Genomic DNA, 25,919 nt, shown 5'->3' with positions numbered 1-25,919 from the left:
CTGAATTGTTCGGGTTCTGATAGGGGCGGTCGGACCGGGTAAGGTGACCGATCTCTTTCGCCCGTTTCTCTTTCCTTGGGACAATATAAACATCTTCAACATCATCTCTCCAGATGCCATTGATTTCAGGATCTCAAAGGCGGCTTGGAGGGGTATTCTTTGGTAGGCAATTTTTTTGAGGGATATTTCTGTGAGGATAGTTTTTGTGGGGTTGATTAATGTGAGGGTGATTATTGTGAGGATATTTATTGTGAGGATGATTATTGTGAGGTGCATGCCAGAATGGTCGCGGGAGCAATCCGTCTTGGTGAGGGTAGTTTTGGGCGCTAGGGGGACACTCCCTCGGGCGTGGTGGTGGAGGATTGAAGATAAGCCGGCGGTAGGTATCGTCAAGTCGGGTAATCCTCTCGGAGAGGCTGGCTATGGTTTCCTCAACCTGTTGGAACATGGTGAGCATAGTTGCGGCACTAAACACAAATACCCCGTCAAAGGGATCTTTCTCTAAGTTGTTCACCTCGTCATCAATTGGCAGGATGAGGTGAGAGCAGTCCAGAGTTGGTTCATCATTGGAGATAGCGTGGATTCCGAGAGGATTTGTTTTGTTGTTCGGCTTAGTTGGTGGGGGTAAAGGAAATTCCCCTTTCTCAATCATGTCTTGGATGATGTGTTTGAGTTTGAAGCAGGTTTTTGTATCATGCCTTTTCCCTTAATGGTACTGACAGTAGGCGTTGGGGTTCCAGAAGCGGGATTTCTTAGCATCGGTCGGATTCGGGGTGGGTCCGATTGGTTGTAAATTTCCTTGGTCCATGAGCCTCTGCAGGGCACTTGCATAAGTTGACCCTATATTAGTGAACACTCTCTGGGGACGCTCAGCTCTCTTAGCAGATGGTTCAACGAGGTTGATCTCATCGATCTTATTCGTTTGACCATAAGGGCGAGATCTGGTTGAGGTGGATCCATGTTAGCCTCTGCCAGAGGTCTTGGCCAAGACACTCTTTCGGAGGTTATCTCCAATGCGTGTCCCCAGAATTTGTAGATCCTGGAAGGTCTTAATATTTTGATACCTCGGTAAGTTGGCATACACTGGGCGGAAATTGTTGACGAACTTTTCCACCAAAGTTGATTCACTCGGCTTGCTGACCAGCTGAGTACTCACCCTCCTCCAACGGGTTAAGAACTCGGTGAATCCCTCCTTGTCGTTCTGGGTTAGGACCTCAAGGGTACGGGTATTGGCTTGGATTTCAACATTGTCAGTGTATTCCATAGCAAATTCAACCGCGACCTCATCCCACGTAGTAAGATTTTTCGGGTCAAGGGAGTAGTAACATTGGCGAGGGATCGATTCCAAGGATGATGGGAAGATCCGGGTGAAGAGCTCCTTTTTTACCCCTTTTGTGGCCATGTAGTCTTTGAAGGCACGGATATGATTGAGCGGGTCCTCCACTCCTTTGAACTTAGGTACATCAGTCAGGGTAAAGTTTTCAGGTAATTGATCCCCAACAGGTTCAAACCTTCGGTTGTTCTCAAGATGGATATTGTTACCCCGGGCTAGGAGCTGTTCTTCTAAGAGCTTTAGCCTCTTCTCAATTTCAGTCAGAGGTGGAGTATTATGTTCTCCAGCTTCTTTGTTTTCCAGGGTGTTGATACGGGTCTCGACATGATCCAGGGTGACCTTAAGAGCGGTGAGCAGGCTGGCTAGTTGAGCAGTCGTGACATCTCTATTGTTATAATTGTTGTTGTTGTTCACAGACGAAGTTGAAGACGGGGTCATCGCTCTGAAGCAGAAAAACGGCTCACATTATAACTCAATCCGACACAGTTCGAAGATTGAACGCAGAAAACACAAAGGACGAGACAAAGATCAGTCTCAACAAGACGAGGATTGTAATACTACGGATTTTCTTTGGTGACTACTCGATCGAGTAGAGCCTACTCGGCCGAGTAGTGCTGTTGTTTTGGTTCTGCTGATGAATACTCGGCCGAGTATAGTGAATACTCGACCGAGTAGAGGATACTCGGCCGAGTATAACTTTAGTCGACCGAGTATTCGGTCTGGCGAGTGTTATTTTGATGGTTTGATTAGGGAGTGTTTAAGATTATTTTTATATCCCGCGTCAGTTTTTAAACATCATTTCAACTTCATCATTTCTACGTTAACCCTAATCTCTCCCTAATCACTACCTAATCATCCCATAGCATTGTTGTATGTGTAATCTTCAGAGTTCTTGCGTATAATTCCTCATTCTACTGTTGGTAAGTTCTATTTCTATGTTATTCGTATTCGTTGGGGTTACTGTGTACATTTACGTAATTGGGAATATGGGGGTTGTGCAATGTGTAATTGTGTTATATGATTATGGTATAGGATAAGACTTCGTAGGAGAGCCTTTCTGATTGTTCGAGTTCATTCCACTGTTGATTGCTAAGGTAGGGTTTCCCTACTCAGTTACTGTTCTTTGTTAAGACATGTTTGTTGTGTGACTATTGTTATCTGTTGATCATCGGAGTATGGAGATTGTCGTGACGATGTTGGTGTGAGGGTGTTGTGACGGCTGTGATGTCGTGTGATTGTGATTGTGGTGGAGTCACTTGCGGGAGTGGCTTCACAGCCTAGTTCGCCCTCCGTGGAACCCGCCACGGGAGGGGATGTGCACATTAAGGGACAGGGATTGTTTGTCGCTCGTTGAGGAGCTGGACTAGGTGGGATCGGCTGCGGTCACCCACTGGCTGCGAGGATTACCTGTTGCGATGGGTAATCTGGCAGGGCTACACACTTCGGTGTGTAGTCGATTACAGTGTGAGAACGGAAGATTGGGATTGGACGATGATCAGTTGATTACTTCGTTTGTTGTCTTATATTGATTGAGTAATACTAACCCCGTTGTTGTTTGTGGAATCTGCGGTGATCCATTCGGGGATGGTGAGCAGGCTTAGCTTAGCGGTATTGCTAGTGTGAGCTTGGGACACGATCATGGGAGTGTTGTCATCACGGTCATAGCATCACCGTCTGAGTCTTAGTTTGATTTCCTTTATTGTCAGACATTGGAATTGTATTTTGTTGAATCAGTATTTGGATTTGGATGTTGTAAACTTTATACTTTACAAAGACTTTAATAAATGTGCTCGATTGACGCTTTTGATATGTGCTAACCTCGGGCAACCGAGACGGTAACACACTTTCATGGTAGGGTGGTCCTGGTAAGGCACCTTGGTATGAGGGGGTGTTACAAAGTGGTATCAGAGCCGAAGATTCCGACACCTAAACAAATGAATTTAATGAACCTAGGGAGTCTGAATAAAATGAACCCGGGGAGAGTTGTTTGGAGCTACCGCAAAGACTCGGGAGACGTCCCGGAGTCGCAAATTGGCCCTCATGAGCCGGTAACATGGGGGGAGTGTGATGAGAGTTGGATTTTATATGTACATGTATGTGAAGATGCATGCTGGTAATAGTTGATAATTGAAAGGGTATGTGTTGAAATTTGTAAGTGTGATGATTGGAAAAATGGTGGAGGTGACGGGTTTGTGAATGTTTGTTTTGTTGGATTTAGAATATGCATGAATTGTATGTTGGTATGATTATAACGTGGCATTTAAGTTCTTGATGTTATGTGTTTGCTGCGAGATAAGTGAGCATGATAGAGGACTTTGTACTGTATACCCGTCTATTGCGTGACTCGGCCGAGGCGGTACTCGGACCGAGTAGGAGCACTCGGCCGAGTAACCAAGCACTCGACCGAGTATTGTTGGGCGATGAGTAGCAATGGCTCGTATGTGATAACTCGACCGAGTAGTCACTACTCGGCCGAGTCTTCGTTTTACTCGACCGAGTGTTGTTTCGAGTTTTCACGTTTGCTTCGGAGTCGAATACTCGACCGAGTATCTAGGATACTCGACCGAGTAGTCGTTACTCGACCGAGTATGGTTGTATACTCGGCCGAGTGTTCCTTTGGCGGAAGGTTGTTACATTTTGAGCCGTAGGCTTTTGTGTTTACGTTTCCTTGTTTCTTGTCAGCTCAAAATGCCGCCCAAAAGAACTCCCGCGCAAATCCAAGCTTCTGAGATGACTCTTGATGAGGTTGCTCGCATGATTGAGCAACAAGAGGCTCTCCTTGAAGCTCTCAAAAATGTGGGAAAGGGGAACGAGAAGTCGATGGATGCTACTCACCAAGATTATCATTGCTCGCTTCAACCCTCCCACATATGATGGGGTAGGTGAACCAAAGCTACTCGAGAAGTGGCACCGTGAGATCGAAGCTCTCATGGAAATGGTTAAGTGCCCCGAAGACATGATCGTCCGAGGTAGTGTACTACCTAAGAGGTGAAGCTGCAGTTTGGTGGCAAAACGTCTAGGAAGATGCTAGAGCTTTTTACCAGGCTGAAGGAGCTATTCCTCGTCCAGGTTGAAGAGTGCTATGAGGGAGCATTTGTGCGGAGCATATCCGACACAAGATGAGATCCGACTTTGATTCCTTCACCATGATGATGAGATGATAGTCACCGACTACTATCATCGGTTCCGGAGCTATCTCGTTATGTTGAGGACATGCGGCTAGGACAGAGAGGTTTGGCTCTCCATTTTGAGAGGGGTTTATCTGTTAAGATCGTGAGTCGTATGCCGGTAGGGGTTGCTACCGACCTCAAGGAAGTGTATCTCGAGAGCGGGTCAAGCCGAGAGAATGGTAGATCTCTCAAGAGAGATCGATGAGAGGACTGCCGCGAAAAAGAGGAAGGCGACAGTGGAAGCAACAGCCAGTCGACCAACAAGAAGGGGAACTTCAACCATGCTAAGGCTTTTTCTGGTGGAGCTGGTTTCTCGGGAGGATCTCGTGGCTGGGGAAAGAATGGAGGTCGGAGTGTGAGTGACAACTCTAACCTTACATGCTTCAACTGTGGTGGGATAGGCCACAAAAGACAGGAATGCACGAGCTACAAGCTCCCCGACCGGTTCACGAGCTCGGTCAGGGAATTTTTCTCAGGGGCCGACTCAGAGTTTTGCTAGTAACCAACCTGGAGGTTCATGGGGCAACAGAGGTGGACAGGGCAACCATGGCGGTTACAACCGCAGTGGTGGTGGATCATATCAGCGCCAAAACAACAGCACCACCCAGGATTCGGCAGCCAAGCCAAGTACCTCCAATGCTTGATTCGGGGGTGGAGGACATAAAAAGTGGGAAGCTTTTCATGATGGACAAGCGGGAAGCACAGGATGATGCTCATGTAGTTCTGGGTACCTTTCTTGTTCATAACGTACCGTCCTTTGTTTTGTTTGATTCAGGGGCTACACACTCTTTTGTGTCTAAGAGTCATGCTGTGTCTATGGGTTTGGGAAGGTTTGAGGTTGTAAAAGATGATGTGTTCATACCTTCGGGGGAGTCTGTGTCGTGTCTCAAGTTGTATAAGGGAGTATCAATCGTAGTTGGAAGGGTAGATTTACCAGTAGACCTGTTAGAGTTTCCTATGGGTGGGTTCGAGGTGATTGTCGGGTTGGATTGGCTGGGTAAGTATGATGCCAGGATAGATTGTCGGCAAAAGAGGGTGTCCTTAAAGGGTCCCAAGAGTGTTAGGGTGTCCGATAGAGGGTTTGTGGTAAAGCCTAAGTGTAGGTTTATAGCTGTGATGACTTTAAAGTCATGTTTGAGGAAGAAGTGTCCCTTGATTCTCTGTCATGTGAGAGACCACCGAGTAGAGCCGCCGACAGCTTCTAAGATATCTGTGGTGAGAGAGTTCGAAAATGTTTTTCCTGAGGAGATACCGAGTTTGCCTCCCAAGAGGGATGTTGATTTCAGCGTGGAGCTTAAGCCGAGAACGGGTCCTATATCTAAAGCACCTTACCGTATGGCACCTAAAGAGTTGGCAGAGTTGAAAAAGCAGACACATGAGTTGCTTGGCAAGGGTTACATCAGGCCTAGTGTGTCACCGTGGGGAGCTCCAGTTCTTTTTGTAAAGAATAAAGATGGGAGTATGAGACTGTGCATTGATTACAGAGAGCTCAATCGTGTCACAGTGAAGAACAAGTATCCGTTGCCTAGGATTGATGATTTGTTTGATCGGCTAAGTGGGCAGTGTGTTTTCCAAGATTGATCTGAGGTCGGGATATCACCAGCTGAGGATAGCAGATGAGGATATTCCTATGACAGCGTTCCGATCTCGATATGGTCATTACGAGTACGTGGTGATGCCTTTTGGGTTGACCAATGCACCAGCGGCTTTCATGGATTTGATGAATCGGATCTTTACACCGTTTTTGGACAAGTTTGTGGTTGTTTTCATCGACGACATCTTAGTCTATTCTAAGACTAAGGAAGAGCATGAGGAGCACTTGAGGATAGTCTTGCAGACTTTGAGAGAGAATCAACTATATGCCAAGCTATCTAAGTGCGAGTTCTGGTTAGAGGAAGTGGCTTTTCTAGACCATGTGATATCTAAGAAGGGGGTCTCTGTGGATCCTAGTAAGATTGAGGCCGTAACCAAGTGGGAATCGCCGAAGAATGTTGCTGAGATTCGGAGTTTCTTAGGCCTTGCTGGCTACTACAGGAGATTCGTGAAAGATTTCTCTACCATAGTGCGGCCTATGACATCTTTGATGAGGAAGGAAGTCAGGTTTGTTTGGGATGAGAGTTGTGAGATGGCGTTTCAGACCTTAAAGGAACGCTTGACCACAGCCCCTATCCTAGCCTTGCCAGAGGGATGTGAGAACTTTGAGGTATATACCGATGCTTCAAAGAATGGTCTTGGTTGTGTTTTGATGCAGGAAGGGAAAGTCATAGCTTATGCTTCGAGGCAGTTGAAGCAATATGAGGAGAACTACCATACTCATGACCTGGAGCTGGGTGCAGTTGTTTTCGCTCTTAAGATTTGGAGGCACTACCTTTATGGAGAAACTTTTAAGGTGTTCTCTGATCATAAGAGTCTAAAATATATCTACACTCAGAAGGAGCTTAACATGCGACAGAGACGGTGGATGGAGCTGATCGGAGATTATGATATGGAGATCATCTATCACGAGGGTAAGGCTAATGTTGTTGCAGATGCACTGAGTAGGAAGAGCGTCCATTCGCTATGTACAGCCATATCTTTGCTGAAGTTGAGGGATGAGATGTCTAGGATGGGGATCTTTATGATACGAAAGGGAGATACCATCGGGGATTTGACGATCGAGCCAGAGTTGTATGAGAACATCAAGAGTAAGAAAGAGCTTGATCCTAAGATTCGGGAGTGGAAGTCAAGGGTAGAGAGTGGAACGGTTTCCAGGTTTTCTATCCATACAGATGGGAGTATTCGTTTTGATGGGAGATGGTGTGTTCCTGAGGATGCAGAGTTGCGAAGAGTGATCTTGACGGAGGCTCATTGCACTCCCTATTCAGTTCACCCGGGTGGTGACAAACTTTACAAAGACCTTAAGAAGACTTTTTGGTGGCCAAACATGAAGAGAGATGTAGTGAGTTTTAGCCGGATGTTTGACTGTCAAAGGGTCAAGGGTGAACAAAGGAGACCACAAGGTAAGATACAGTCTTTGGAAGTACCCGAGTGGAAGTGGGAGTCGATCTCCATGGACTTCATTGTGGGGTTGCCTAGGTCACAGCAAGGTAACAACATGATTTGGGTGATTGTTGATCGGTTAACCAAGTCAGCCCATTTCGTTCCCATGAAAGATACTTGGTCTAAGATGCAGCTGGCATTGGGTTACAGGAGACATGTGGTTCGGTTACATGGTATACCTAAAGATATCGTTTCTGATCGTGATGCGAGGTTCATATCCAAGTTTTGGCAAGAACTGCAAGAGTTGATGGGTACAACTTTGAAGATGAGTAGAGCCTTTCATCCGGCAACCGATGGTTAGACGAAACGGACCATCAAGACCTTAGAGGACATGTTGAGGGAATGTGTTATGGAGTTTGGGGGCAGTTGGGAAGACAGGCTTGATCTGATCGAGTTTTCATGCAATAACAGTTATCATACGAGCATTGGGATGACACCTTTTGAAGCTTTGTATGGCCAGAAATGCCGAAGTCCAGTTTGTTGGGATGATAGTTCTGAGACAGTGATTTTAGGGCCACAGCTGGTACAAGATATGGTTGAGCAAGTCTAGTTAATTCTGCAAAAGATGAGAGCAGCTCAAGATCGTCAGAAGAGCTATGCCGATTTACACCGCAGGGACATTGAGTTTGCAGTAGGTGACAAGGTCCTTTTGAAAGTGTCACCTATGCGAGGTGTTATGAGGTTTGGGAAAAAGGGTAAGCTAAGCCAAAAGTTTATAGGTCCTTATGAGATTTTGGACCGTGTTGGCGAGGTAGCTTACAGGTTAGCGTTACCACCAGCTTTGGATAGGGTACACAATGTTTTTCATGTATCGCAACTTCGGAAGTATGTGAGCGATCTGTCGCATATCCTTGAGATGGAGAACATCGAGCTTGATGAATCCTTGTCCTACGCCGAGATTCCTAAGGAGGTTCTTGATCGCAAGGTTCGTAAGACCCGGAATGGTGAGACGGTCTTACTCAAGGTCCTTTGGTCTAATCATAATGGGGAGGAAGCCACATGGGAACCCGAGGAAGCTATGCGAGAACGTTTTCCTACCCTTTTTAATCAGGTATGTTTGGTTACGGGGACGTAACCGTTGTCTTTTTAGGGGGGTAGGAGATGGTCGCGGTCGTGTGTTGTCTTGTTTTGTTGTTTTGTTTTGAGTCGGGGTAGAGAATTTTATGGTGACTTGTGTAGTTCTTTGGCTTTGTTACATGTGGTTAGTATAGTCTTGTTGCGTTGTGTTGTGCCATGTTTTAGAGTGAAGTGTGAACTTCGGGACGAAGTTCTTTTTAAGGGGGGAAGACTGTAATACTACGGATTTTCTTTGGTGACTACTCGACCGAGTAGAGCCTACTCGGCCGAGTAGTGCTGTTGTTGTGGGTTGTTTTGGTTCTGCCGATGAATACTCGGCCGAGTATAGTGAATACTCGACCGAGTAGAGGATACTCGGCCGAGTATAATTTTACTCGACCGAGTACTCGGTCTGGCGAGTGTTATTTTGACGGTTTGATTAGAGAGTGTTTAAGATTATTTTTATATCCCGCGTCAGTTTTTAAAACATCATTTCAACTTCATCATTTCTACGTTAACCCTAATCTCTCCCTAATCACTCCCTAATCATCCCATAGCATTGTTGTGTGTGTAATCTTCGGAGTTCTTGCGTATAATTCTTCATTCTACGGTTGGTAAGTTCTATTTCTATGTTATTCGTATTCGTTGGGGTTACTGTGTACATTTACGGAATTGGGAATATGGGGGTTGTGCAATGTGTAATTGTGTTATATGATTATGGTATAGGAGAAGACTTCGTAGAAGAGCCTTTCTGATTGTTCGAGTTCATTCCACTGTTGATTTCTAAGGTAGGGTTTCCCTACTCAGTTACTGTCCTTTGTTAAGACATGTTTGTTGTGTGATTATTGTTATCTGTTGATCATCGGAGTATGGAGATTGTCGTGACGATGTTGGTGTGAGGGTGTTGTGACGGCTGTGATGTCGTGTGATTGTGATTGTGGTGGAGTCACTTGCGGGAGTGGCTTCACACCCTAGTTCGCCCTCTGTGGAACCCGCCACGGGAGGGGATGTGCACATTAAGGGACAGGGATTCTTTGTCGCTCGTTGAGGAGCAGGACTAGGTGGGATCGGCTGCGGTCACCCACTGGCGGCGAGGATTACCTGTTGCGATGGGTAATCTGGCAGGGCTACACACTTCGGTGTGTAGTCGGTTACAGTGTGAGAACGGAAGATTGGGATTGGACGATGATCAGTTGATTACTTCGTTTGTTGTAATATTGATTGAATAATACTAACCCCGTTGTTGTTTGTGGAATCTGCGGTGATCCATTCGGGGATGCTGAGCAGGCTTGGCAGGTATTGCTAGTGTGAGCTTGGGGACAGTCATGGGAGTGTTGTCATCACCAGTCATAGCATCACCGTCTGAGTCTTAGTTTGATTTCCTTTATTGTCAGACATTGGAGTTGTATTTTGTTGAATCAGTATTTGGATTTGGATGTTATAAACTTTATACTTTACAGTACTTTAATAAATGTGCTCAGTTCAGACGCTTTTGATATGTACTAACCTCGGGCAACCGAGACGGTAACACACTTTCATGGTAGGGTGGTCCTGGTAAGGCACCTTGCTATGAGGGGGTGTTACAAAGATGACCGTGTGTGGTTCCTCGGTGCTGACCCGATTTGAGACGTGACGGTGTTGACCGAACCTTTAACACGTGTCCAATGTAACGGTGTGACACCATTGGACAAGTCTCGTGGTGAGACGACTCATAAGTAAAGACCCATAAGTACGTTTGCTTCGACTCGATAGACACGAGGCGGAATTGGAATGGTGGACTGATGTTTTCGAAAATAGAAATTTTCAAAAAGATCCATTCGTCACTTTGTGGACGGCTTCCAAAGATAGAGATCTCCGCAAGTCGGTCAGTTGAAAGGATTGTCTTAAGTTTATTTGCTAAAGACGGTTTGAGTTTGAATCGGCTCGGAAAACAAGGCACTGCCTCCCAAGAAGGTTTTTTGAAATTCAAAATTGTATGTTTTGAAAATCGAGTTTGAAATGTTTGAAGAGGTCTCGGGAACGGTGCATGGTCCTCGGGATCTCGAAAGTGTCTCGAAAAAAGGGTGTGTGCTTTTCTCGGGTTTTGAAAGAGCCATTGTCGGCGCGAGACGGGTTAAAATCCGTGTCTAGACGCGGCGATTATAACGGCGTAAAAAGGTGATTTAAAATGGTTGTAGAAAATCGAGTTTGAAAATCGTCATTACGACGGCCTAGAAAGGCGTGTTGAAATGGTTATAAAAAAACTTTATTACGACGGCCTAGAAAGGCGTGTTGAAATGGTTATAAAAAACCGGGTTTGAAAATCGTCATTACGACGGCCTAGAAAGGCGTGTTGAAATGGTTATAAAAACCGGGTTTGAAAATCGTCATTACGACGACCTAGAAAGGCGTGTTGAAATGGTTATAAAAAACCGGGTTTGAAAATCGTCATTACGACGGCCTAGAAAGGCGTGCAACGGTCTGCAAAAGACCGAGGTTTGAAATGGCCATTATAACGACGCAAAAGGGTGATTTTAAAAGTTTGAAAATGACACGGAAGGACTTATGATAAAGTAGCACATAAGCACTCACAGTTCATTATATTATGCATTATGCTAACACGGGTTTTGGCTTAGAAGGGTGGGTTACACACCAAGCAATCAAACCCCGATTTGCGAGAGGGATACCAATCCAAACAAAATGTGTAAGGAGGGTGCCCTAGCCTCGTGCTCGAAAGTGATGAAAGCTCTTTGACGAAACAGAAATGTGTGACGTCAATGGTATGCTTGACTCAATCGGGATTCAAAACGCGGGGATGAGAAAACTCACGCCGACGAGACGAGCCAATTGGCCGATGAAGGTTAGGTTGTGGGCCCGGACAAGGAACCCGGCCGTGACCGTAATATCAATTAATGCATTCCAACCAAGACCTCATTCGAGTCTCACCATATAGGGATCACAAAGACGTAAGTGTCCTAGTTTTTCCCCAGCGGAGTCGCCAATCTGTGGACATGGCCCCGCCTGCGGGTCCGGTTCGATCTGCGGACGTGCAGCGGTCTTTTGAAAGCCACGCTCGGCGGCGTAAAAATGCTTTCGACCGGATTGTTTTGGATCGGTCGGTTTCGTCTCGGTAAGGTTCTCGAAACGATTAGAGATGTTCGGAGTTGCCACCAAGCATTTGTGGGATGCTTGGAACCCGTTCGAAATCCACTTTATACCTCGGTCAAATAGAAGCACAAAGCAGCGTTTGACATAGGTACTAAAGATAAGGAAATTGTCCCTCTTTAGCATCCTATCTTTAGAATGACTCTCGTACACCCTGGATAAGGTCGTCCACTATCCAAAGTTTCTGACTAAGAGGTGAAGGTACGTATTGGGAAGCCCTTTAATCAGACACCCAATTCCGCCTGCGGTAGCGGCCTCTACTGATCGATCTTGATTGGTTGAATGCAAAAGTTGATAAAACGGTTTAAATGCATGAATGCGCATCCAATAAGTTAAACCTAGCATGTGAGAGCTTTCTAAGTCGGTTGATTTAATCCAAGTATCAAGTATAAGATGTCGAGTTGGATTAATGGTTGATTTGCATACAAGACGAAAATTAAACATCCATTTACCGTATTAGGTTTATGGTGCATAACGTGATCCATTTGTCGTAATGAAGCATTTTGCAAATATGATTTTTAATGAGCAAATAGTCGTCTGATCCGTCCCATATCCGGGCTAACCGGAGTCGGGATCGTCCTAGACTGATGCTGGAAAGGGAACAGGCCCTGCACCAGGCGGCCACATGAGACGCGAGCCTGTTGGCAGTGCAAGGGGGTCTCCCCTGGTTTTGGAAATAAGAAAGAAGGGGCCTGTTTAGGCACGGGTCAACTAACGGTCGTATGTCGTGTTCTGACCTTCTGAAAAACATTTATAAAACGTATTGAGAAATGGGTATTTGACCCGATTTGGTTTGAAAGAGTCGTTTAGACCGCATTTGTTAATTTGAGGAACGAGACTCGACTAATCATCATTATTTTGATGATATTCGGTGTCGGGTTCAACTTTGACAAACTTGACATGAATAGTTTTGAAAATAATTATGAACTAATTGTTTTAAGTTCATTTGAATATCATTAGTCGATACTCATCATCGTACCCGGGTTAAAATCCGGCATGGTATGTAGAATCAAGGATGACTTTGTGTTGGTGACTAATATGCTTGTTTTGAAAATGTAAAGAAATGATGAAAGGCTTTAAAATATCTCCCAAAATGAAATAAAAGGCTTTAAAATACCTTTTAAATGTTATTAACCAAATATTATCACCGAACCAAGGATTTAACCGTCATGGTATGAGGAACCAAGGGTGAAAAATGTTTTATGGTTAAAACAAATGAAATAAAATAAAAAAGGGTTTGAAAATATTTGAAATGGTAAAAACCGATTACAAATATGAAAATGAATTAAAGGGGAAAGACGAGAACAAACACGGTTAAGTTCTGACCTGGGCACCCCATTGAGGCGCGAGCCTTTGTGCACAATAAGGGGCTTCTGCCTCAGGCAAAAACTCAGTTTTGGCTCGTTTATCCCATGTTTTAGATCATGTTATGCATGTTTTAGCATGTTATAGTCATGAAACAAATGAAGACATGATAAAAGAAGGATTTTTACACCCTCATACTTACATGTTTGGTTATGGCGAGAAACCGACGTAAGTGTAACAACTCGTTTGGTCGGAAAAGACTCGGTTTAAAACCGTTTTGGTAAGTTTAAAAAGTGTTTTATTAAGATTAGTGACGGTGTAGTGGTCGAAGTGGTCGGTCAAGTGATTTAATACACGATGACGGTACCAAACAATGTGTAAGGCTTGTATTTACGATCGGTAGGTCGTAAATACGCGTCGGATTGTGACTTAAGAAGTCGATTCGAGAATTTTAAGGGAGAAAAGAGGGGGCGGACACTCGCGCAGATTCTCAAATGCGGGCATTTGAGGGGTATTTATAGGAAAATGAGTGGTTGTGTGAGTTTTGAGCGACGTGGCCACCTGGGCTGCTCAAAGAGGCGCGAGCCACGTCGCGGGTCTTCGAGTTGTCCTGTCACTTTCACACAAGTGCAATCATGATTTGTTCTATCCTAGGATTTGTAGTCACATGTTTGGTACTTGACCATTCATGAATCCGGGAAATCTTAGTATAGAAGGTTTGAAATGGTTTGTTTTTTGTGGTTTACTCGGTGTGACTCGTTGTTGGAGTCGGGATTTGAATTTTTGAGTCGGTTTTTGGTCCGGTGTCGGTTTTGACTCTAGCTAGTGTCATTGCGACCTCGTCGTCATGCATTAAACACTCCAGGTACTTTTGAAAAGTTTTGAAAAGTTTTATTTTCGAAATGGTTTTAAGTTTTCCGACTTAAAGTTGTACACAAACTGTCGATCAAACGCCGCGATTCCAAAACATGTTATAGCCCGATAATCATCGGGTGTTTGTTGGAGTCTCAGCAGATACTGGGTATCTACAAGTATCAAGCAAAAATCTTTTGAGTCTCTTAAGTATTGTCTTAGAGGACTCTTAAGAGTTTGTATTATTAAAAATTTATTAATTAATTTAAGAAATTATCCTAAATAATATTTTTGATATAAAAAATATAGTGGAAAATATTTTAACTATTATTATAATTAGAATATAATTTATATTTCCTATATTATATTCAATATTTATAAAAATTACGAAAATAATATAATTAGATTGATGGTAAAAAATGCTACCATTAGAGTATAAATTTCATATTATTTACACATATTTTAATTATGAGAAAAAATAGAAAAAAAAACGTACGAATATTAATAGATGGTATATAATTATTACATATATTGAAGTACCAAATGCCCGTATTCGGAATTTGGGCGATGTCGAACTAGGTGCGAAAAAATGGTGTATTTCTTAGTATGTTATTTGTCCCACATTGAAAAATAATACAGTATGGTAAATATATTATATATAAATAGTAGAATTGTCTCATATCGAAAGATTAGTATAAGATGGGGTGATTCTATGATTATAAATATGAGGCATCATTGGAACTTATGTGTCAATCCAAAATCTTTTGAGTCTTTTAAGTATTGTCTTAGAGAGCTCTTAAGAGTTTGTATCATTCTCTCTACAATATGATATAATTTTCTATATTATATTCAAGTGACGATGTTTATAATTTTTATTTATATATAAAAACGTATACATTTCATTTAGCAAAAAAGTATAGTAAAAAAATATGAAAATTATATAATTAAAATTGTAGTAAAAAAATGTTATCATTAGAGTATATGTTTTATATTATTTGCACATTTTAATTATGATAAAAAAAACATACGGATATTAATAGATAGTATAGTATTTGTACATTATCAAATCGGGTTGGGTGTCAAATTAGGTGCGAAAAATATGGTGTACTTCTAAGTATATTATTTGTCCCACATTGAAAAATAATATATAGTTGAATTATCCCACATCAGAAGATTGTCAAAAAGTGAATTGTCCCATATCAGAAGATTATCATAAGGTCGGGTGATCCCATGAATATATATAATAATCATCATTGGAACTTAGGTATCAACACAAAATCTTTTGAGTCTCTCAATTATTGCCATAATACAAACAATAACATACAAATACTAAGAACGTAATATTTATAGAGGCGATTATATATTAGTGATATTATAATTTGTTTATTTAAAAAAACTATGAAAATAATATAATTAGATTTGTGGTAAAAAAAATATTATCATTTGAGTATAGATTTCATATAATTTACACATATTAAAAATTGTGTACTTTTTAGTTGATAAATTTGTCACACATTGAAAACTAATGTAAGCGTGATGAATATACTATGTATAAATAGTTGAATTGTCCCCACATCAAAAGAAGATTACCCATAAGGTGGGGTGATCTCATTACTATAAATAATAGTATAATTGAACTTAGGTATCAATTCAAAATCTTTTGAGTCACTCAAGTTTTGTCTTAGAGAGCTCTTATAAGAGTTTGTATTAACGGCACGCGTCAGTTACAACAATAACATACAAATATTAATCCTTACAACCATTTTTTGTTCATTAACAAAGTGTGTTATCTTTTATATTATTTGAAAAAGATATTTTAATCATATGTAGATAGATATTTAGACATTAATATTATAACCAAGTTAATTACCCCGTTGGAACGCACGGGTGTCAAACTAGTATCACATGATGGAGTCATTGTATACATAGAACGGTCTCATATGAGTTAAGAGCACGAGAACTTTGGGTGAGTTTACTCCAGCCTGAAAAACGGGACTTTTAAAAACCCAGTTGAAGCATTCACTAACAGATGCAACTGGTTAGAAAATCAGAGCTCATTGCCCAGTTTCTAACAACTCACGAATACGTGTAGGAAAATATGAGCAATTCACACAAAAATGGATTGCTTACGAATTACGATACCTGCCTTACTGATACAAGTAATTGCAGAAGACATGAGAAAAACAGTTATGACTCTTAACTACATTGCTTCATAGTAGTATACAATAAGGCATGAATTCTAGTCTCTATTAATACAATCCTGGGTTTCTGACAATTAACGCTCCATTCTAAATCTTGTCCTCCATCAAAACCAAAAACAAGCTAAAACAGCGCATGGCAGGAGAATGACTAGAGTGTTCCCTCCCCTCCCCCAAAACTGTCCTTTATTACTTCTCTTTTTCTTTAAGTGATTCTCTTTAGGCAGAAACCAAGTTGCTATTAAGAGACAGCACCAAACCAGTGCAATAAACCAGCACTTTCGAAGAAACAAAAGAAAGAGTACAGGATATACACAGCCATCTTAGGAAATAAAATCACCTGAGCCACAATGATAACACAACGACCTCGTATGATCATTTGTTCATTTCTTTTACTAACCAGTATCTTGTGGGTCACTTCAAATACAAATGCTGATATACTCAATCGACCAACATCCTACAACTCAACACTAATGGAGATGAGGTACCGAAAGTGGATGGTGGAAAATAAAAAGCAATATAAGGACATAAAAGAATGGGAACAACACTTTGGAATCTATCAATCCAATGTCCAGTTCATAGACTATATCAACTCACAGAACCTTTCCTATAAGCTTGTGGACAACAGGTTTGCAGATATGACAAATGAGGAGTTCAAGTCAGTTTTCATGGGTCGACTGACAGGAATAGGACTGAGTGACAACCATGCCCTGGACAATACAACCTACCATGCTTTGCCGAAAGTTGTTGACTGGAGGAAGAAAGGTGCAGCTACTTCAGTCAAGAACCAAGGGTCATGTGGTAATTTTTCTGCTCTTTTGCAACACAAGAGTGCTTACACTTTCTTTTTGTCTGATCTTTTAGGCCTATAAGATCCATTTCATCTCAACTTCGTGCCTATGTTATTTCAACACTTCACTTGGCTGCATGTTGCGTGCCAACACAACACTACTTTTGAGATTAAGGCTTTGTTTAGATACAAATAATGTAGGTGGGAAGGGGAAGGGAAAAGGGAAGAGGAGGCCAAGTTTGAGTAACATAGATTCATGCCAAACAAGATTGATTACCTGCATTCGAGTTGACAGCAAGAATAATTCTTGCATTCAGAAAATAATGCCGACTGGGAGCTTCATGACAAACATACAACTGCTGGAAATATTATGCTGTTATTTTCATAAATAATTTCATATAGTGTATATATTCTTAAAATCATCAAAAGCAAACTTGGTGTTTAGTGAGGTGTTTGGCTACCAATGTCTAGGAAAGACCATTGCTCGCTCCATTGAGTCGGATTCACTACATTTTCCATTTCGTTCAATTACTATATTAATTTTATGGATAGAAATCACTTACTTTGAAAAGCTCAAATAAGCCTCACAAAAGCAGGTGCCTTCACTGTATTCCCTCATCCGCTTGCCTTAATTTATGGCAATTTACCATTTCTACCTGTCCTACTTTCCACTATATAGAATAATGTGCCATATGCAAATGTAATGATTTCAACACAACAGATGGATAGCTAATTAAGACCTGGGGTTTTACAGGAGGCTGTTGGGCATTCTCCGCAGTTGCAGCAGTTGAAGGCTTCCACAAGATTAAAACTGGAAAACTGGTTTCTTTATCAGAGCAACAACTTGTAGACTGTGATCGCCGTCAAAATGAGGGCTGTGATGGGGGCTTCATGAAACAAGCTTTTCAATACATTAAAAGAAATAATGGTATTGCCGCGGAGAGATACTACCCATACAAAGGAAGAAATGGCAAATGTAACAAAGCCAAACTAAAAAATCACGCTGTTAAAATTACAGGTTATATGTCGGTAACTAATGATAACGAAAAAAGGTTACAGGCCGCAGTTGCCAAACAGCCAGTATTTGTTGCTATTGATACTTCCGGAATTGCATTTCAGTTGTATTTGATGGCTCGTGTGGGACAAATCTAAATCATGGTGTAACTATTGTTGGTTATGGACAAAAAAGGGGTAAGAAGTACTGGCTCGTGAAGAACTCGTGGGGTGCAGGTTGGGGAGAACATGGCTATGTAAGAATGAGACGTGATATAAAACGAAAAACTGGTCTTTGTGGAATAGCTATGAAAGCCAGTTACCCTATTTAAGTTGCCAGAGAATTAATGTCATATGGAGTAGTATTTAAGCTTATAAGAAAATCCAGTGGAAAAACTCAATAGAAGATTCAACTGGTTAGAACTTCAAAACTGGTACATAACTCAACCTAATGAAAAGTCACACTGTAAATATAAAAAATAAAGCAGTATACACAAAAAATAAAGCAATATACAACATATTATCCTTGGTTTAGCTACCAAGTAATTTTTCTGTGGACTACTGGATAGTTGGTCTCCCTTGAGACAGTCGTAAGTTACGACACAGGAAAGTGACCATTTTATGATAAAATGTGACCAATTTCTGATAAAAAGTGACCAACAGTTTACCACCACTAGGTCAGAAGAAAAGCTTGGAAAATAGGAGACAAAAGAAATCAACCAACTGTTCTAACCTTTTGGCGAGTACTAACTAGGTCAGAAGAAAACCCCTGATTACAAGCTCCTACCCCTTGCTACCAATTGGGTTCGCCCATGGGGAGGGGGAACCTCTATATGGTCAATGAAGCTCGTGTTTTAGAAAAGTCATAACAGCATACTAGCAATTTCCATCACAAAACGTTGTAAAACCTCGACAGAAACCTTCAAGTACTTCCAGCCAAGTCTAGGTTTCAAGACAACAGAAACCATAGATGATGGAATGCCAAACGTAATATGAGGAAAAAACCATCACAAGTGAAAGAGGATGAGGATAAGGAACGTAAAACTATGAAAAACTTGAAGGGTATGCAAAAAAAAAAAAAAAAAAAAAAAAAAAATACCAAGTCACTCCTTTTGCACAAACTTGGAAAATAGGAGACAAGAAATCAACTAATTGTTCTAACCTTTTGGCGAGTACTAACTAGGTCAGAAGAAAAGCTCAATCGTCAGTTCGAGAGACAAGCTCAATGATCCAATCTAAACTCGCTTTACAGTTTGAATATTACAAACATTACAGTTTATTTATTGATTTTTTGTCAGACACAACCTTTAAAAAACTTCTTTTCCCAAACACCACCTTTAAAAAAAAAAGTTTGTAAAACACATCCTTTAATAATTTTTTTTTGTCAAACACGACATTTTGGCCAGAGTTTGACCACTTGAAATGAAGTGACTTTCAGTCGATGTTTGAGATAGCAAACGAGGTCGGTTTGAGGTGTTCTTAGACTCGTTGGAAAGGTGAGAGTATAAGTTTTCCAGGGGTTATCAACATGGTGGTGATATGTGGACTTATGTGGGTCTATTGGTGTGTAAAGTAAGGCTTGTCAAAGTGGGTTGCTCTAAATCTGGGTTTATAGTGGGTGGTCGGGGGTTTCTTGTGAGTCTTTTAATGGGGTTATGATGCTTTATTTGGTCTGAAATTTGGTATGTAGGTAGAACGTAGAAGGGAGTGTAAGATAGGTTGTAGTTGTGTTGTTTATGGTGGTTGTTGGTTGCAAGTGGTGGTTCGAAAGGAGTAAATTGATCCACGAAAAAGTCCTACTTTGACTTTCTTTTTATTTGTTTTTACCTTCAATTCACTCCTCTCGAACCACTAATAGACCCACATAAGGCCACTTTCACCACCGTATTGATAACCTCTGGAAAACTTGTATTCCCACCTTTCCAACGAGTCTAAGAAAACCTCAAACCGACCTCGTATGCTATCTCAAAATCGACTGAAAGTCACCCCATTGCAAGTGGTCAAACATTGGCCAAAATGCCGAGTCCTCCTGCCAAATGTCGTGTTTGACAAAAAAAAAATTATTAAAGGTTGTGTTTTACAAACTTTTTTTTAAAGGTAGTGTTTGGAAAAAAAAAGTTTTTTAAAGGTTGTCTAACAAAAAAAACCTTATTTATTTATCTTAGATGTGTTATTAGTCATTAGTCACAATTTTAAATGACATAACATGATGGATACAAGAAAAAGAAGCAATGGAAAACCTATTTCACATGAAAATAGTTTGGTTACTGAGAAATTTAAGAGACACTCACAAAGCATGAATTTTTCATGTCAACAGGCAACAGCCTTACAGGCTCCCTCATTTCTTCCTTTGCATTTTGATCTGCTGAACTAAGAGTTTAATTCCGCAAATCTACGCCTCACAGTGCATGCTAACTGCCACTCACCAACTGAAGCCAACCCCTCAACTACCTTCTGCCTAACATTAATATACGGTATAAACCCTTTATCAATCATCATCATCACCATCTTTCCTGCCAAAATAAACTCCTTACACTCCAAGCAACCTTCAACCACAAGCTCATAGCTTTCGAACTTAACATGAGAACCCTTCCTCTCTAAGAACTCGAGCATCTCAGCCGCTCGCCATATCTCCTTGTTTGCTCGAAAAGCCGCTGCTAGTTGCACCAACATTCCTTGCCTAGGCGACAATTCCATCTTCCCTACCATTTCCTTCATCAATGCGATAGCTTTGTCGGTCTTTCTAATCTGACAGAATGCAGTTATGACAGAACTATAACTATCAACGTCAGGAATACACCTAGCCCCAAGCATTCCTTTTTGAACCTCAATCGCTTCCTCTAACTCATCAACATTACAAAGAGACTTGATAATGAAGTTACATGTTCCACTGTCAGGACGGTACCCAATTGAGTTCATGTCTAGCAAAATGTCAGGCACTGAGTAACATTCACGTCGGTGATCAATCCAAGCTCTGGAAAGCATAAGGTGAGTCTGAGGAATAGGGGAACAACCCGAACGAAGAGTACGTTGTAAGACTGCAAGGGCAATAGGAAAAGGTTTTGAACTCTGAAGAGTGTGAAGCAGAAGATATTGATATGTAACTTTCAGACGCGTATGGGGTCTAAGGGACATGAAAGATTGCAACATGTCATCAATTACTCGGATTCTATCAATTTTGTCGAAAGAGGACAGGAATGCAAAGGGGTTTCGGTTCTTGCAAGATTGTTCAGCGGGTTTAAGGATGTCGGGAATTTGTTCATACGCTCTGTTAGCAATGGCTACTTTGACGGATTCCTCAACTGACTGTAGGGAATTGTCCAAAGAAAGGGTTGAGAATTTGAGGATAGAATGCCAAATTCGATGACGGTGATGATGATGAGCTCTCAAAGTTGGCGCTATTATGAAAGCCATGTTAGGAGTCTACAGGGTGCAGAAACCAGGGTGAATCAGTGTCGTTCAGAAATACAGTTTTCATTGAGACATTTAGTCGAACAACTTATGGGCATGTCCAAACACGCCGAAACTAAAACGTAAAGTACTTTACCATGAACTACTCGTCTTCAAGCTTTGGCGGTCCACACTACAACAACTGTATTAAATGTGGTGTGAGCATTTTGGATTTAATCGTTTTCAAAGCAAGTGGTAAGAGTGGTGTTGTTATACTAGGAACTCAAGTATACGAAGTAATATAGTCTTTTTTTTTTTAAAACAAACGTGTACTATTTTATAGAAACGGTAAAAAAGGAAAATACATAGTGTCCGATTACATACCTCTACCATACAAACTGGGGTGTACTAGAGACCCCATAGTTGCTAGAAATCCAACGAACTGAGCTAATATTACAAGAAAGTAATTAATGAAAGACGACATTTTTAGAGGAGGATGATAATAGTCTTCAAACTCAATCATCCGAACCTCCTTTCGCTTAGATGCTTTGACCGCACCACTAGTGTTGGAGTACCGCAAAGAAAAAGCAGAATGGTTGTGAAACCCGAGATCTTTTCTTCAAATTAACACCTGCTCGAGCAACACGACCATGGCAATCAGGGTAATCCACCTTACGACTACGTCTCGTGCTTAAATTATCTTGGACCGCAGCAAATTGAAATTGAACCATGGAGACCTTACTAGCTAGAGAAAGGTCAGATGATAGTCGACTAATGGGAGATTGGGAGACGCCAATTCATGGACTATACAACCAGTTGTATATGTTACGGGTGTAAAATCTGAGCTTTGTGATAAAGTATCCGAGCTTTATGTTTTAGAATATGAGCTTATGTGATTTCAACTCGGGTCGTAAGGTTGAGAAAAAGAATCTTATACACATTTTTTATCTAAATCCCATTTGATATTCGGCTTTAAATAATCCAAATGTCGGGATACTATTTAAAGTATTTTTTGGTTAAAGCGGGTTGGATGTGGATTGTAAAATTTAAAATTGGATATAATCACAATTTTAATTTTTTTTAAAGTGAAAATTAGGCAAAATCAGTATCCATTCAATTTCCCTCTACAACCTTTCCATAATCATCCATTCAATTTCACTCTACCACTTTCCATAAAAAGAAAGCCAAATGACCATTTTGTCCTTATGACACCATCTTATTTACAACAATTGCCACTAAATGACTCTATGATGATTATACCTTAATGGTTTGAGAGCTTTACATGGTTTTTGGTGGAGTTGAATGGAGGAAGTATATGTACGTGTAATTGCCCATTAGTTACAAGTATTTTAGCCACCACATGGTCTACCAATGAAAGGGTGTGTGTGCTCAATCATTGTAACTGCAGTATGATAACTCAGTGATGACTGTTCCTTATTAGTTTGAGAGCTTTATTTGGTTGTACCTTAATCATTACTGTTGTTGCTTGTTGAGCATGGTCTACCTTCATTGTGTGTGTGTGTAGGAGGCTTGAATACTTGACTCAACTCAATGATGAGGGTACACTTAGCGTGAGAGTTAGTCTATGCATTTGCAACTGAATTTATCACATTGAATTTTTGTATGCATTTAATTGTTTCTGCCTATTGAATTTGTCTATGCATTTGAAACTGTTAACTGAACTGAACATTTATGTATGCATTTGAAACTGTTAACTGAACTAAACATTTAACTGTATGCATTTGAAACTATTAACTAAACTGAACATTTAACTGTATGCATTTGAAACTGTTAATTGAACTGAACATTTTTGTATGCATTTAACTGTTTCTGCCTATTGAATTTGTTTATGCATTTGAAACTGAATTTATCACATTGCATAAATGTAATACTACGAATGTTTTGAGTTATTGTTGTGATACTTTGTGATAAGATTGGTGTGGTTGATAATCGTAAATGGATGATTGTGGATGATTGTGTTGGATGGTGCTTAGTTGTGAGGATGTTTATAAGTGTCGTGGTAGAAGTTGTGGGCGAACTTCGGGACGAAGTTCATTTTAAGGGGGGCCGTAATTCGATAATAATTTATGAGAATAATTTATGTAATTTAATAATTGATTAAATGACATTTCTAATAATAAATTATTTAAATAATAAACTAAGTGTACAAATCGGGAATTGGGTTTAGCTAATATTTAGCATTGGGCAGTGTGCCATTGTTAGTTGGGCCGAATTTTATGGTTCATCTAGTATGAGTGTTATCGGGATTTGTATCGGGAATTAATAATAATATAATATGGAAATAATAATATATAAAGGTAATAATAATTATATTAATAATAATAATAATAATAATAATAATAAAGTTATGACAATAATAAATTAGTAAATATTATATGAGGAAATCCTAGTTATGGTAAGATTAATAATATAATATTAATGGCAATTCCTATACTAATTAGAATAAGGTAAATTATAATAGTTTCCTAATTGACCTCGCATTCTCTCTAATCTTACACTATAAATACCACCTTAAATCTGAGAAATTAATCACAAATTAAGAGGAGGAGCTTTAGGAGACGGAAGAAGAAGAAATTAACAAAAACCAATTAATCGACTCGAGGTAATTACTCATCCTAAATCGGTTTTATACTTAATTGTGCAAGCATCTTTAAGACGACCGTATGACCTCTATAGACCACCATAGGACTCGAAATTTGGACCTAGAGCAACCTCGGACTGCCGAGATGCTGACCTGACCTTATTGGACAGTCGTTGACCTTGCTAGGATGGTTTTTGGGATGGTTAAAGGTGGCTGGTCAGGGGGTTGCGGGTTTGGATCGTGGGTAGTTGTAGGGAGTAATTGAACCCTCTAATGGTCGAGTCTTGACCTGGGCATGGTAGGGTTGTGATGGGGGGGAGTTAGTCGACCACAGTGGAGGTATGGGCGTGGCGGCAGGTGACGGCTGGTGTTGGTGGTGGCCGGAATTTCGCAAAAACAGGGGATTAACCCGTGTTCTGGGGGGGACTACTTTCGGGGGGAGGGGGGTTGGTGGTTGTAGGTGGTCTGAGTTGGGGTGTTTTTGGGTGGCTTCTGTCGAGGGTGGATTGGGGAGTTGGGTGGTGGTTGTAGGCGACAGGATAGGAGATGTTAAATGGTGTTTAGGGATGGGTTTTGTGGGTGTATCAGGTGAGTGTTGTTGGTGTTGAGTGGAGTTAGGGCGTGCGTTTCTGGTCGGCTGGTGGTGGTTTGATGGGTGGTGAGTGGATGTTTGGATGGGCCGTGGTGTAGGGAGGAGGTAGACAGGTTGGGTGGTGGTCGTGGTGGCCTGTGGTGTCGGGTTGGAGGGTGTTTATGGGGGTGGTTAGTCATGGTTTCTAAACCGTGTATTGGGTGGTGTTTGTGTGTTTGGTGACGGGTTTTTAAATGGTCAATTTGGGTGACTCGGGTTATAATTGAATTGGGTTTTTAAGAATCATAAACCTTTTAATTATGATAAATAATTAATTTGAAGAATGAATGTAATTTAAATAATAATTGATGGAAGAATTATAATATTTTGATTAGGTGACGATTGTGAAGAAATTATAATCGGGTTTGGATTGCTTTATTATTTGGATCGCTTTGAGCTGCTTGATTTGGATTTGCTTGCCAGGTAGGATAGCTACTCAATCACTTTAATGTTTACTTGAATGATATTATCTGATTGTATTGGTTGAATTATTTTGAATTGTGATGGGATGATATATGATTGTTGGTTGGTTGTATTGAGATGATTTGATTATTGACTACCTCATTTCGTGGATCGAGATGATTTAATTATTGACTACCTCATTTTCGTGATGAGATGATTTAATTATTGACTACCTCATTTCGTGTGAGATGATTATATTGATTATTGGATTCCTCGGCTTCGTGTCTGAGATGGTAATAAATTGTGTTGCTCAATTGTTTGCATTTTCATATCATGAGCACTTGCATTGGATACCTCAGAACTGGTTCTGCAGGACATGTTCTGGGATGATGAGACTACCTCAACTTCGGTTGGGATGATGAGACTACCCCGGCCAGGGATTGGCGGGATGAACGGGAGCGTCGGAGGATTGATCATGAGCATACATTGCATTTGCATTTAATATTGTTCTTGTATCCATTTATTGTGGTTGTTTGGCTATTCCTACTCAACCTCGTAGTTGACAGTGTATTCGTGAACACCTGTGGTGAACCTTAATGGGGAGCAGATTTGACAGTTACTAAAGATTAGCTGACTTGGGAGCTTATGGGAATGCGTGAGGACTTGGCCAATCTACCTAGAAGTCTAGACCACATAGATTATTTAATCACTTTATTTATTTCCGCTGCGAGTTGTACTTTAATTTATATTAAGTTTTATTTTGGTTAAGTTGTAATAAACATGAAATCGCTAAATTTTTATTTAAAGTACATTGGTTTGTTGTACTTTGTTATTCACTACCTCGGGAAACCGAGATGGTAACGCTCTCATTTACTTGGGATGTCTAGCTAAAGGCTTCTGAATAAATGGAGGTGTTACAATAAATCTGAACTTACCATTGCATTTGACAATTTATTTAATTTCAAAGTGAATTTTAATGGGCATTTAGAATTGATAATTTTCAACTTAACTTTG

The 25,919-nt window shown here is 40.8% G+C and overlaps 1 protein-coding gene and 1 pseudogene across 1 annotated transcript; one reads left to right on the top strand and one right to left on the bottom strand.

Annotated features, from left to right (window-relative positions):
• The first annotated feature begins 16,338 nt into the window (after window positions 1–16,338).
• Window positions 16,339–18,385, top strand: LOC141627170 (KDEL-tailed cysteine endopeptidase CEP2-like; annotated as a pseudogene).
• Window positions 18,386–19,026: 641 nt separating this feature from the next.
• On the bottom strand, window positions 19,027–21,650 carry LOC141634193 (pentatricopeptide repeat-containing protein At1g06270-like). Its single transcript, XM_074446448.1, has one exon. The coding sequence runs from the start codon at window positions 21,292–21,294 to the stop codon at window positions 20,251–20,253; it is 1,044 nt and encodes a 347-aa protein (XP_074302549.1). The 5' UTR covers window positions 21,295–21,650; the 3' UTR covers window positions 19,027–20,250.
• Window positions 21,651–25,919: the final 4,269 nt, after the last annotated feature.

The sequence above is a fragment of the Silene latifolia genome, chromosome Y (genome assembly GCF_048544455.1).
Source record: "Silene latifolia isolate original U9 population chromosome Y, ASM4854445v1, whole genome shotgun sequence".
Taxonomy (NCBI): Eukaryota; Viridiplantae; Streptophyta; class Magnoliopsida; order Caryophyllales; family Caryophyllaceae; genus Silene; species Silene latifolia.
This window is presented reverse-complemented; position numbering and strand designations above follow the sequence as displayed.